Below are 13,085 nucleotides of genomic sequence, written 5' to 3'. Positions count from 1 at the left end.
TCCCCTGCAAAAGCAGCAAGGCCCCCTACCTCACCCCCCCAAAATTTAGTTCAGATATTGAGGTTGATGACTCTCCATGCACCAGAGAATTTGAGAGAAGGTTTATTACTCCCTCAAAGGACTTCTGGAAAGAGCTGGGAGGGCACAAGCAGGTCCAGGCTGACTTGGGCAGAGCAGAGGGAGTGGGTTTATAGTAAGCGGCTAAGGGGTGGGACTGTGGAAAAGTTCCCAAGCAGGGGAGGTTTCCATTTCCATTGGCTCCAAAGGAGGACGTCAGCTCAGGGTCTTCTTATCAATCTGTCTAAATGTAGGGCTGAAGGGGAATGGAGGGCAAGACTAAAAGCCAGCAGTGAAAGATCAAGAGTGAGGTCAGACTCTTTATTACAATCAGATGTCATCTTACCTCAACAGGGTGTATTAGTTCCCCAGAGCTGCTGTAAAAAATTACCACAAACTAAGCACCTTAGAACAATATAAATGTATTCTCTTACAATTCTGGAGGCTAGGAGTCAGAAGTCAAGGTGATGGCAGGGTTGGTTCTGGACGCTCTGGGGGAGAATTTATTCCATGCCTCTCCTTAGCTTCTGGTGGCTGCTGGCAGTCCTTGGCATTCTTGGCTTGTGGATGCGTCACTCCCCTCTTTCCCTGCATCTTCACATGGCCTTCTCTGTGTTACTCTGTCTTTTAAAAGGTCATGCTTTTTGGATTTAGGGCCCGCCCTAATTCTGTATGACCTCATCTCTACCCTCATTTTGAATTACATCTGCAAAGATGTTATTTCCAAATAAGGTCACATTCTGAGCTTCCAAATGGACATGAATTCTGGGGACACTAACTCGGCCAACAAAGTTGTTATCACAGTTTGAAAATTACAGTCTTTAATTACATTTATTAGATTGCTGACTTTATGCTTCCCCAAATGCGTCTGGAGGAAACCTTTATAGGTTCATGGGGTCCCCAGGAAAGGCGTGCTCCTTAAAGAGGGCTGAAACCTAATGGAAGGGTTGGCTCAGAGGCAGCAGAAAAAGGGAAGAGAAGAGACGGGCCGCCATCTGCTCAGTACTTGCCTGGGGCAGAGGTTGGAGAACATCATTGACCCAACAGGCCTGTTTTCTCAGCAGGCACAGGCTGAGTCAGGAAGTGCCGTGACATCTGGGGCAGCCTCATGAAGCCCAGTTTGGGAAGCTGGGATGTCTTTCTGTTGCCTGCTGAATGGCCTCAGGACGAGTCATCACCAGTGCTTTTAAACACAGTTCTCATGGTGAGTGCCCCATCAAGACTAAGACTTGATGTTTGCTGGCGTGTTCGATTTAAAACTTCTCCATAGTTTGACTGGCTTTGGTGGCGCCAGCCTTTGATCCCTGTATTAGTCAGCTCGGGCTGCCCTAACCAAATACCTGTGGCTTAAACAACAGAAACTTACGTTCTCACAGTTCTGGAGGCTGGAATTTCAAGATCACAGTGTCAGCAGGGTTAGTTTCTTCTGAGGCTTCTCTCCTTGGCTTGTAGGTGTCATCTTCTCGTTGCATCTTCACGTCGTCTTCCCTCTGTGTGTCTCTGTGTCCAAGTTTCCTCTTGTTTTGACACTGGTCAGACCAGATTAGAGTCCACCCTCATGACCTCATGTAAACTTAATTACCTTTTTCACTAACGAGCCTATCTTCAAATAAGGTTCCATTCTGGCGTACTGGGGTTTAGGGCTTCAATATGTGAATTTTGTGGGGGATGTATTTTAGCCTAAAACAATCCATTTCACTTTGATGCTGAGTGAACAAATCGTGTGCCTTTCTTTGTTGACAGATTTCTCTCTCTGAAAGTTGTGATTGTCTTTTGAGGAAGTGTTTAGACAAGAGATGGTGGGGCCATGAGGCAAAGCCAGAATGAGACCTCAGACTCGTGACTCAATTCAGAAAGCACGGGCCTTCGTGAATGGTGAGGGGCGATTAGCAGGGGTGTTGCAAGGACAGCTCTTTGCTAACTTCCCCCAGGGAATCCTAGCCTTTAGGAATCCCCTTCTGGATGTTAATACTTTGACTTCCACCTGTGCTGGGGACTTTCAGTCACCTCTACAATTGGAAGACCGTATTGTAAGTAAGCCTACTTCTTTGGGACTTAAAAACATAAGGGAGCTTATTTTAATTGCAATTCCAGTTATGGAGCAGAATTTAGTATAAGCTGGATTATTTTAGGGCCTTATTCTGGGAATTTAGATCTTGATACAGCAAGAGGCTATTTTAGGACTGTTTTTTGCATGGACTCTATGATGCTGCGATAGCAAAAGCCAGACGCGGTAGACAGAATAACAGCCTCTCCACCCCCAGATGTCTGTGTCCTAATCCAGAACCTGTGAATATGTTACCTTATACGGCAACAAGGATTTTGCAGAATGTAAGATAAAGAGCTTGTGATGGGAAGATTATCAGAATAATCACAAGAGTCCTTCTAAGGGTCGGGGATGCTGCTATGTACCCTCTGATGCACAGGACAGCATCTCACCCCTGCCCCCAAACAAAGGATTCTCCAGCCCCCAAAGTCAAGAGTGCATTGGTGAAGAGACCCCACACTAAAGCAGTATGCGTACCTTCCACCTTCTCTAACAATTGTTATTTTGGGGCCATGCCTTTGTTTTGCGTGCATGTTCTAGAACAGGGTACCAGGTACTTCATAAAAGCTTTTGTCTTCATTTGATTGAGGAACCAAGCAACCAAATATTGTAAAATTTTTAAAACGTGTAATGTTAATGTGGTCATTGTTTATGTCAAGAATTTCATTGTCTTAACTGAGGCCCAAACCCTTGACTTAAAACTCCGCTTTCACCATTTCCTAGTGTGCTCAGGGAGTTGTGAGTGGAGTTTTTTTCCACTTCATCCTCTGTGGCTGATGAGACAGATGCAGCCCAACTACTCGTTATTGAACTGATGAGATTGGGGGTCAAGTGCCTCTTTTGCCAGTTCTGAAGTGGGTATTGGTATTCATTCTTTTGTTTGCATAAGAACATGGGTATTGCTTGGGAGTGTTCTAATTGTTGTTTCTAAGAGACTGGAGGTCTTGATCTCTTGATTTCATAAGGTCAAGGACTATCCAGCACATCCCAGCTTCTTCTTGCTATTTCGTCCTACAGGTTACTGAGTGATGTGTTGCACTGAGATGAGGTGATATGGTTATGCCCAAAGATCTTCTTGCCCAAAGAGCCCTCTTCAAGGGACAGAGACTGGTGCAAAGATCCTGACCTGAGAGAGGCCACTTTCCCTCTGAAAGGACAAAATCACAGGGAAGGGAGGAAATCATTCTAAAAGCAGAACAAGGCCTTACAAGTCAGTTTTCGTATCAAGCAGCGGCATACCACTTCCCTTGTATGAAACTCTTGGGGCAAACTGAACTTCGCAATTTTCAGATTTTAGAGGGTAATTCAGGCATGCACCATAAGTTACACACCCCTCCAGCCGCATCTGGGCAGCACCCGGTAACCGCACGCAGTATGTGTGAGCAATATCTGCGTGGCCACACTGGTTGTAATGAAGAAGGATGACTAAGAGCTTTGCATCATCAGTTCAGGTCAGGTTTTGCCATCATGTGAGTTATGACATACCTTTCAGTTGTAGGGATTTGGGGGTTTAGAGAGACCCAGGGTTACTAAGCTGATGACAGGACAGAGATCAGCTTGGTCTTGATTAGATGGTCTCTAGATATGAGTTTTGGTCATAATGTGTCCTGACCATAGTCTGAAAACTAAGTGTTCAGGCACTGAGGAAGGCAGCAGGGCTGAACGAGAAAGTTCTCAGTGGAAACCCTTCTGGGCATCGGCAGGCTCTGGCGTAGGAGGTGCAGACGTTTAGAACACACCGTGCAGCCCCCCTTTGCTTGAGTTATTTTTTTCTCTTTGTTGTACAGAGGTTCCAGAGTGGACCTGTGGTCTTGAGATAAAGGCTAGGCTGGGGAGGTCAGGTTTCCATTAACTGACTGGCCTTGACCTCTCTCCTTGTGCCATCTGAGGTGGAGATGTGCCGAGCCACCTCCAGTTCTCATGTTTGGTTGGTGGGAGACATTGGCAATCTGGAAGGAACCTTTTAGAAACTGTTTTCTCACACCAGTCACTTTCCCCCACTCCTAACTTGAGATATGTAAATATATGGTTATATATATCGAGATGTATTTTTTCGCTACTGAATTTAAACACTGCTTTTTTTTTTTAATAGCGGCTTTCCATAATGCGTGAGTCTTAGTAATAAGAAATGGGTCATCATTGGTTCACTTTCACCTAGTTAGCACCAAGCATAATGTGACTTCACGTCATCCTAATTCTTATAAACCTGTCTGATATTTTATTGTTTAACTCATGATTGATAATGAGGATTGAGGCATTAATGGTTGGTATTAAAAATGAATCAATATTAAAAGATCTTATGTTTAAATGTTAATATTATTCAGGCTGGTGTAGTGTAAGTGTTCCTTAATCAGCCCCTGGTGATCAAGACTCTCAAGTGAAAAAAAATGGGTCTGTTTTTCCTACATACTGTCTGCATTTTACATCCTCTTAAATGCATCGGGAGTATGTATGATCCACCATAAGCACTTGGGGGACAAGAAATTTTCTAGTTTCTTTTCTTCCTTCCTTTCATCTGAAAAACACCATTCCCATCTCAGTAGACAAGCCAAGATCTGGAGGCTCTTGTAGACCCAAGAGACAGCTACTTGGGAGGAGGGTCACCCTTGGTCACTTCAGCACAACGAAAGCAGAAACAAACAAGGCTTTCTCGCAGCTTGGGACTTTTATCCAATACATCCCATATTATGAATAACAGATCACCTACTGACCAACCTTTATTACCAAAGGAGATGGAGGCGCTTTAGGCCATTTCACAGTTCAAGTAAAACTTCCTTTATCATCTATCTATCCTCTATATCTGGAAATCATCTATTTATCTGCCCATCTATCTTATCTATATCTATCATCTGTCTACCTACCTATTATCTGTCATCTATTTATCTGCTCATCTATCTTATCTTCTGTCTATAATCTATCTACCTATTATCTGACATTATCTATCATCTATCTGCTTATCTATCTTCTGTCTGTATCTGTCTGTCTGCCTATCTATCTTATCTATTATCTGCCTCTCTTATCTATCTAGCTATCTATCCATCCACCTTTCATCTATCAAATATCTCTTTCCCTACTCACCTGTACATGTATATGGAGAGGATAAAAGGATGGGCTTGAATAACTATGAACATTTTTAATTTTCTTTCTCCTACTTTTACCTCTGATGCCAGAGTTTCCTGGCTGAATGAGTTCATGGCACAATACGCTCTCAAAGAATAACAGGCAACAGAGACATCCTTGGTTTGCAAGGGTTGCAAATGTAGGGCATACCTAGACTCAAAAGCATAAAGGAGATATAACGGTCCTGCTAGGAAGATTGCCTGACACATGCATTAATTTCCCCCTGCACAACTCAAGCCAAGGAGTGAGTAGTATTGTTTACCTTTGGAAAAGCTATGCCAGCTATTAGATTATGGGCAAGTCATGTCTTTATCACAATCTTTGCCTCAATGAACTTTATTGTTTCATTCTACCACACAGATGAAGTGGAAACCTTGTCCTCGAAGCTGCATATTTCTCTCTCTATGGGGCTGGAGCATTCCTGGGAGGGAACCCAGAAACGTGGAGTTCTATAGTAAACAGTGCAAGAAGATCCAACTTGTTTGTAACTTATAGGACAATTCACATGGAAATTTCCATCTACTGCTCTATTCTAGAAATTAGCTTTTGATTTAAAAAAAATGCATGAACAAAGAATCTTTTGATTGCTGTTAAATTTGGAGAAGGAACCATTGATTTTAGATTTTGAACTGAATTAAACTATGTGGAGTGAAGGGGAGAAAGTTTTAAAGGAAGATGGCAGCCAATTTCTTTTGTTATTTAATTTTTTATTTTTTCCAAGAACAATTAACATTTACTAGGCACCTATTGGCCTCAGTCACTTGCATCTAAAGAGCAAAGCTAATTTACCCACAGCCCATGTTCTTTTAAATGGTTAGCCTTATTTCTTAGCTCTGTTAACCACTCACTATTCTAACATTCGATTCAAGTTCAGTTTTAATAATCTAACCCATAATTGTCTACTGCTCCCTGCCACATGAACAAAAAAGTTTGGGGGTGAATAAGGCGAGCAGTTTACATTTCCTGTGGATAATTCAAGTAATTGGCCGCAAAGTGAAATTATTGAGTTGGCCATGGTTTATTATGTTCTGAGGGCATAAAACATGGAGGGGAATGGATCTGTTGAAATCATTGGTGTCTAAGAATGTGTGAATGTATGTGTGAAAATCCTATAACTTCACTTCAATTGGCCTAATATCCTGAGTCACTAGATGGTCAGAATAGAATATGAAAGGAACAAACTGATGTACATTTATACTAAAAACCAAAAACAAAGCTTGTACAGGATGAACAGCAAATGAGATAGCTTTTATAAAAAAAAAAAGTCTCACACAGGTCATTTTTATACATACGTGGACATACACACACCCACACACGCACAGACACACGAGCAAGAATGTGTATTTTGTAAGATAGGTCCTTGGAAATAGACATTCTTAGCAAATATGGATGACAGATCAATTGTAATTTATTTTCTTTTAACACTGTATCATCATAAAGAAAACTGGTATAAATGAAAAAATCTATTTCAAATATCTACATCTAAAATTTTAGGCAGTGAAAAAGCACTTTGTTGACAAGGAGTGTGGAACGATGTATGTTAATTGTCAGAAACTGCTGAATGCCTTGCTTAGTTGCCACAAACAAATTCACATATCAGAACGAACAATACTGCTAAATATTCCTTTTTTTCCCATTTTTTTTTTGTTAAAACATACTGGGAGAAAGAAAAGAAAAGAAAAACTGGAAATCCATACATCTTTCAAAAGTTTGAAATTGAAGCAATATTTAGAACCATAGATGAGGAAACACGGCAGCATTGGTGTAATATACACAATGCGCTTTTCTTTTTTAATCTGTAATGTACATCAAATACTTTACAACAATGCATTAACAAAAGGCAAGAAACATCTTGCTGTACAGAGGAACCCCAATGCAACTTGAAGCCTAGAATCACAACGGATGAAGAGAGTAAAGAAAGCGTGAGAAGCCGTCCCCCTAAAGTGTGTGAACTATGCTGCTCTGTGCTTATAACCTCCACACCCCACCACCCCAGCCGCCTCCTCTGCTGCCTCCAGCCACATTCAGTATAAAGCACTTTTTAATACTCTACAGCTCAAACTAGAAAGGTGTCGCACAATGTCATATTTAGGATCACTTTAGCTCTCTATTGACTTCCAAGTTAACTTTCGATTCATTTAGCTTTCTAAAATAGCTCTTAATATTTCCTTACTGGTTATCACAGCCTTCCTATGGAACAGGCTTTAACAAACTAAATTTGCAGGGGAAAAAAAAAAAAGCAATGTCTTGTGTATGCATGCACATGCACTGTTCCCGGAGCGCCTCGTGCCGCCTGCTCCTCACACCCAGGAGTCGGGGGAGGCGGGGTAGTGGCTCGTTTCATAGTTCAGTTCACTGTAGGGACGGGCAGCTGAGTAGAAGTCGACATAGTTGCCGGTGGACTTGAGTCCCAGGTGCATGGTGTACTCGCTGGCGGGAGGGCGATGGTGGACCTGGTCCTCGAAGAAGGACTCGTCGTAATTTCTCGTGGAATTCTGAAACGGCTGGTAGGTCTCATAATCTTTTCTGCTGGGCTCCTGTGGGACTGGCTGTGCTGAAACCTGCACAGAAAAGAAGATCCAGCTGGGTTAGTTCATTTTCCCTTGACTCATCCTGCCCTGTTGCCAAGGCACTCACCCCTCCCTCAAAGTAAAGGCCGTGAACGTCACCCAGTCATTGACCAGTGTGGCACTTCTTCGAATACCGTCAACTGCTGATTGACTTTGCTTTTTAAAATTGGTTCCTGGGTCCACATGCTACCATTTTGGATAATCTTTTAAAAAATTGGACCAAAATGCTTCCAACTTGGTTCAATTCAGAATTGATGGAACTTGAGGATGCTGTGGGATTATGAAGCTTTAAATTAGGGGAGGGATCTTCAGTAATGTCTTGCATCCCCCAGCCCAGCTCAGTGCTCCCTGTCCCCACTCTTGTCCCCTGCAGGTTACTGTCTGATGTAGGGCCATGAAGGGTTAAAAGTATCACAGAGCCTTTGAGATACTGAAGTCAAGAATTAGTTGGCTTGGCTTTTAGGACAGTAAGACAAAGAGTGTTCAGAGCTGATAATTAGCGTTTGTACATGGGGGGCTAGCTGTCTCCTTCCCTTCTGACTGCCTCTGGGGTCCCTTTCCAAGCACCATGCCCCTGAAGTGAGCAGAACCTCCCAAGGTGTGAGGTGAGGGCTGTCCCCATCGCCAGTGCACACAGGCATGCACAAAGCGCGCTCATGTGCAATAATCAGGGAGGAGGTCTGGTGGGAATGATAAAACACTCTTAAAGAAACACAGTTTGATCACTTTCCAGTGGATTCGATAATTCCCAATTAATTTAATGAAGGTTCAGCATGGAAACGTCCTGTGGAAATTTGTCTTAGTTAATAGATAATGATTTGTAATTAGCATGTTGTGTGTAAATGAATGCTTCTAATGGCTTGCACATAATTCTTCTCTCAAGTAAGTGAAACTCACTCTTTTATATGCAATTGATTTACACTAGAATCAACCTGTTCTTCAAAGATGAACTTCATCATAGCTGCCATCCTGAATGTTCCATACTTCTAGCTAGTAGTGGCTGAATGAATGAGGTTTCTGCCTACCAGTGAAAGTCTATAGAGTGTAAAGGTTTGTTAGCTATGGGAGGGACGTTTGGACCTAATCTGCAACACGTGCAATTAAAAGTTGCTAAGACCAGATCTACCAAATTGTGTTGATAGGCTAAAGAGTGCTGTGCTGTTCTTTGAAGAGTGGTGTGCTATGTTGAACTTCTCCACTTCAACACTGAGCTGCTGCTACCCAAGTGTAGAGCATACAAAGGGTTAGAGTTGGGAGGTTTGTGAAAATTACACAGGGATGGAGCTAGAATTTGCTGTGTCTATTTCAGCAGGGATCATACTTAACATTTAATAAATTCTTGTTTAATCTTCAAAAATATATGTCCTGTCTGTCTGTTTATATCTACCTACCTACTTCTCTCTTCCTTTCTTCCTTCCCACCCTCCTATCCATCCATCCATTCATCCCTCCATCCATCCATTCATCCACCCATCTAATTCTCATCTTTTTAGATGAAGAAACTGAAGCTCAGAGAAGCTAAGAAATGTCTCCAGGATGTCACGGCTAGTGGTGTTGTGAAGCTGGAATTTGAACACATATCTGGCTGACTCCACCATATGTTCTCTCCACCATACTAGCACAGTCTCAGTTGAGCCAAGGCAGCCAAACCACACAGGGTCAGCCTCACGGAGTTAACTCCAGGCTCTATGATAAGAAGGGAGGCCAGTGGGAAAGGAGACCAAGAAGATGTCTGACTTATTTGCACTGGTCTCAGTGGCCAGAGGAAGCGGTGTTGGAGACAAGGAGGTCTTCAGGGGAAGTCACTCTTAAGGCTTGTGAGTCTCCTCCATGGTGGCTGCTTCCTTCATTTGTTTGTACTACGTGTTTCAAATTTCTTACCGTTGCCATGTTCTCCCTGGTTGGTGGACATTTTGGGGCTGGGCACAGCTTATTTTAGTCTCTTATCTTGCGAATTACCTTCTTCAATTTATCTGCATCATTCATAAAATGTCATATCAATCCCTCCTAAGGTTTAGTGCTGCAGTTCTGAGAGTGCGTGTAAACGAATTACCCAGGATGGGTGACGGGCGGCACTGCTGTGTTTGGAGGGATTGAATTTGCTCACTGGCCTGGTAGTGTGGATGTACATTCACAGGGCAGGAATGTTGGCTGTTTTTTATAATTTACTCTAAGGGAATATCTGACAGTGTTCAAAATTAGGCAGACAAAATGCTCCCAAATATAAGCCCTACCATAAACGAGCTAAAAATAAATGCATTTTTTCATGTGATACAGTTTGCATAAACCAGACTTCTATGAAAGAAGTAGAATGATGTTCACATATAGCAGCGATATATTCTGAATTTGAGCATCTGTTGTGGTCTGGAGAAGCCCTGGCACAGCCAAGGGGCCTGAGGGTGTTGCCTGCTTTGCCTTAAGGCAGTGTCCTCTCAGGGAAGGGGAGCTGTGACCAGCAAGCTCACATGGGGATCACTGGGACCCACGCTCCTGGTGCTCTGTCCTGTGGCTCCTGCTCCCATAAAGTCATCTTTGCTGAACTTTTTCCTCAGTAGTAGAATGTTTAGTTTAAATTATAAAGGACAGCGCCACTTTTCCCCTTTCCAATCTGTTAGCATAATGATGGAAGACTTTGTGTTTATTCCTCATTGAGTTTGCCCACAAATTGGATTTATTTCTAATGCAAGGGAAATAGCTGCCCATTACAGATCTTCAAACTTTACCACATGGTGAAAGCTGAAGACTCAGTGTGTTAATATACAATGAAGGAGGCAGCCTGCAAGGATCAGTGGTTCTCAAAGTGTGGTCCCAAGACCAGCTACATCAGCATCACTTGGGAATGTGTTAGAGATGCAAATTTTGGGGCCTCACCCCAGACCTACCGAATCAGAAATCTGGAGTTAGGTCCCAGTAATCTGTGTTTATCAGCCACCCAGGTGATTCTGACTCATGCCAAATTTGAGAACCATTGGCATAAAGGAGGCAAATAAGTCAAGAAGGGAGGAGAACGAGGTTTGAATCCTTGCCTCTTTCTAGCTGGGTGACTGAAGGCAAACCCTTATCCTCCTTAAATCTCAATGTTCTCATCTCTGGGGGCAGTTTTATCTGTCCTGCCTTCCTGGTGGCGGGACTGAGGACATCAGCTAGGAACTCACAATGCTGTTTATGTTGCCATCAGTAATAATTTGAATATTGGTCATCGAAACATCAAACCTCTTTGTTTATAGTTTATGAACAAAAATTCTGCTGCCAGCTGGATGTACAGTTAACTATGGTATTTTTCTTTGTAAGTATGGGATGGACTGGTAGAACCTCAATAGGATTTTTGGAGTTTAAGTAGTTAACTCTTAAAATGATGTCTGTGACCTATTGACCCGAGACATAAAAACTGAAAATCACAAACCTTATTTCACACTAATGGTTGTTTCTTCTAGGAGTCCTTAAGCTCGGAATTTACTGAAAATGCGACTGGAATCCCAGGTAGTCACATGGGGAGCACCACAGCCTGGCTCACAGCTATTGCCCCGGCCCCCGGCCCTCGCTTGGCCGTGCATCCGGATTGTTGCCTCACTCTCAGTTCTCATTGTCTTTTACTTCCTCTTCGAGATCTACCTCAAACCAGTTTCCCTCAGTGAGTTGCTTCTTCTCTGAGATGAGTCACTGTGCAGCCTCCTCCAAGAAGCTCATGAGGCCCAGCTGGTGACTAAGACCCCCAGGAGATGAGAGCGCTCAATAGAGGAAAAGCTCTGACACTAAAACTGAATGGATCCCAGTGCATCCCTCCGGTTTAAATTGTTCAAGGTGGGCCTTTACTAGCTGCAAGGTTAAGAGGTCACTTTTGGTCCAGGAAAGTTCTAAAAATGAAAACATCCCATCTGGAATGGCCAGCCATGCCCACACGGCCAGAGAATCCGAATCACGGATGCTGTGTATGAGGTCGTCTCTAGATCCACCCAACTGGAAGAGAACCAAACTGTCTCCTCTTTCTAGTAGTTAGGACGGTCATACCTTACTGAGTTCCCAGGAGGGAAAGCTGAAAGTGGAGGCAAATTTTATTCCAATAACATAGTCCAAAATAAGTAAAATGCTTCATTTTCTTCTTCCCAAGTTCACTGGAGTGTCATAATGATTTCCTTGGAAATTTTTTAGGGAGAAAGCAACTCTCTTTGGTGAACATTTAAAAGTGTTGCTTGATATCAGAATGGAGTTAGCGGTCCAGTCACCCAGCTCCCTTTGCTGGATGCGCTAGGGGAATAATGATGAGCTATCATCACAGGTGGTCAATCAGCTCTGCCTGTCACCTGCCTGCAATGTCTCCCCTGTGCTGACAAGTGGCACAGACTTTGCCCTCCATACCGGCTGGGTTTCAGCAGCATTCCTGAGACACTGTGGCCTTGACATTCACACTGATGCTGTGTTGAGTGCATTCTGAGGCATGCTGGGAAAAACGCTACCATTAGGCTATGCTCACTCTCACAGCAGGGATGCCGTCTTAGTGCGTTAATTCTAATTTGCTTAAATGCTCAGAAGAGGCTTACGTGAAAAGAATGTGCCCCCAGAACCATTCTGGACTATCCTCTACATCTAAATTGCAAGCAGATCTAGACTGCCGCCACACTGAGATGCCATGGACCTCTGGGCCACACCAGGCGTCTTTTCATTGTCAATGATAGCGGAATTCCCTGGAGAGAAAGGCTAGTGCAGAATAAGACCATTCTGGTGACGAGCTTCTCTCAACTTGCAGAAACTAAAGACTAATCTTATGCTCTCGGATGCAAAATCAGGGTCCTATCACTTCATGACAAGCACTTTGAGAGCTAGAGATATTTTGCTGTACCTGGTACTTGCTAAAATAAAAAGGGTTGATGTCCGTAAACAGAGTTGGCATTTCCAATACATCTTGTTTCCATTTTTCTTTATGTTTGGGCAGGCATGTTGACACATGAAGAGTTGGGGGCCGTTCCTGGTGATCTCTTGTCTAGAGCTCATGCCCCTATTTTATCCATTGGCCTTTTTGCTTTGAGCAAAGACCAGAACTGAAGGAGGCTAAGTAGATGCTAGCAAGATGTCAGGCAGGCCGCGGGGCCTGGGCGTTCACTAGGGGGTTGCAGACAACACCAGATGCCTTCAAGAGTGGCTGCACATGGACTGGAAAATTGAGGGCAAAGGATAACTCCTTTACCCACTATCATTTCTCCTGTTGACGGCTGATTAGAGAAAAAAGTAATTTAAGGTTGAGGAGATACTTTTCATGTCTCCTCCTTCTTCTCTTGGAAATGGTCCTGCACAGGA

General features: G+C 43.3%; 1 protein-coding gene across 11 annotated transcripts in view; it reads right to left on the bottom strand.

The window, feature by feature from the left end:
* Window positions 1-6,614: 6,614 nt before the first annotated feature.
* CTNND2 (catenin delta 2) overlaps window positions 6,615-13,085 on the bottom strand; it is an 888,536-nt gene continuing 882,065 nt past the window's right edge. For all 11 annotated transcript variants that reach the window (XM_023625841.2, XM_070246034.1, XM_023625845.2 and 8 more), the window contains one exon: window positions 6,615-7,785. In XM_023625841.2, the coding sequence (XP_023481609.1) occupies window positions 7,525-7,785 (261 nt within the window). In that variant the 3' untranslated portion in view covers window positions 6,615-7,524. The remainder of the gene's footprint in view (window positions 7,786-13,085) is intronic.

The sequence above is a fragment of the Equus caballus genome, chromosome 21 (genome assembly GCF_041296265.1).
Source record: "Equus caballus isolate H_3958 breed thoroughbred chromosome 21, TB-T2T, whole genome shotgun sequence".
Taxonomy (NCBI): Eukaryota; Metazoa; Chordata; class Mammalia; order Perissodactyla; family Equidae; genus Equus; species Equus caballus.
The sequence above is the reverse complement of the archived record's forward strand: the minus strand, read 5'-3'. Positions and strand labels throughout refer to the sequence as shown.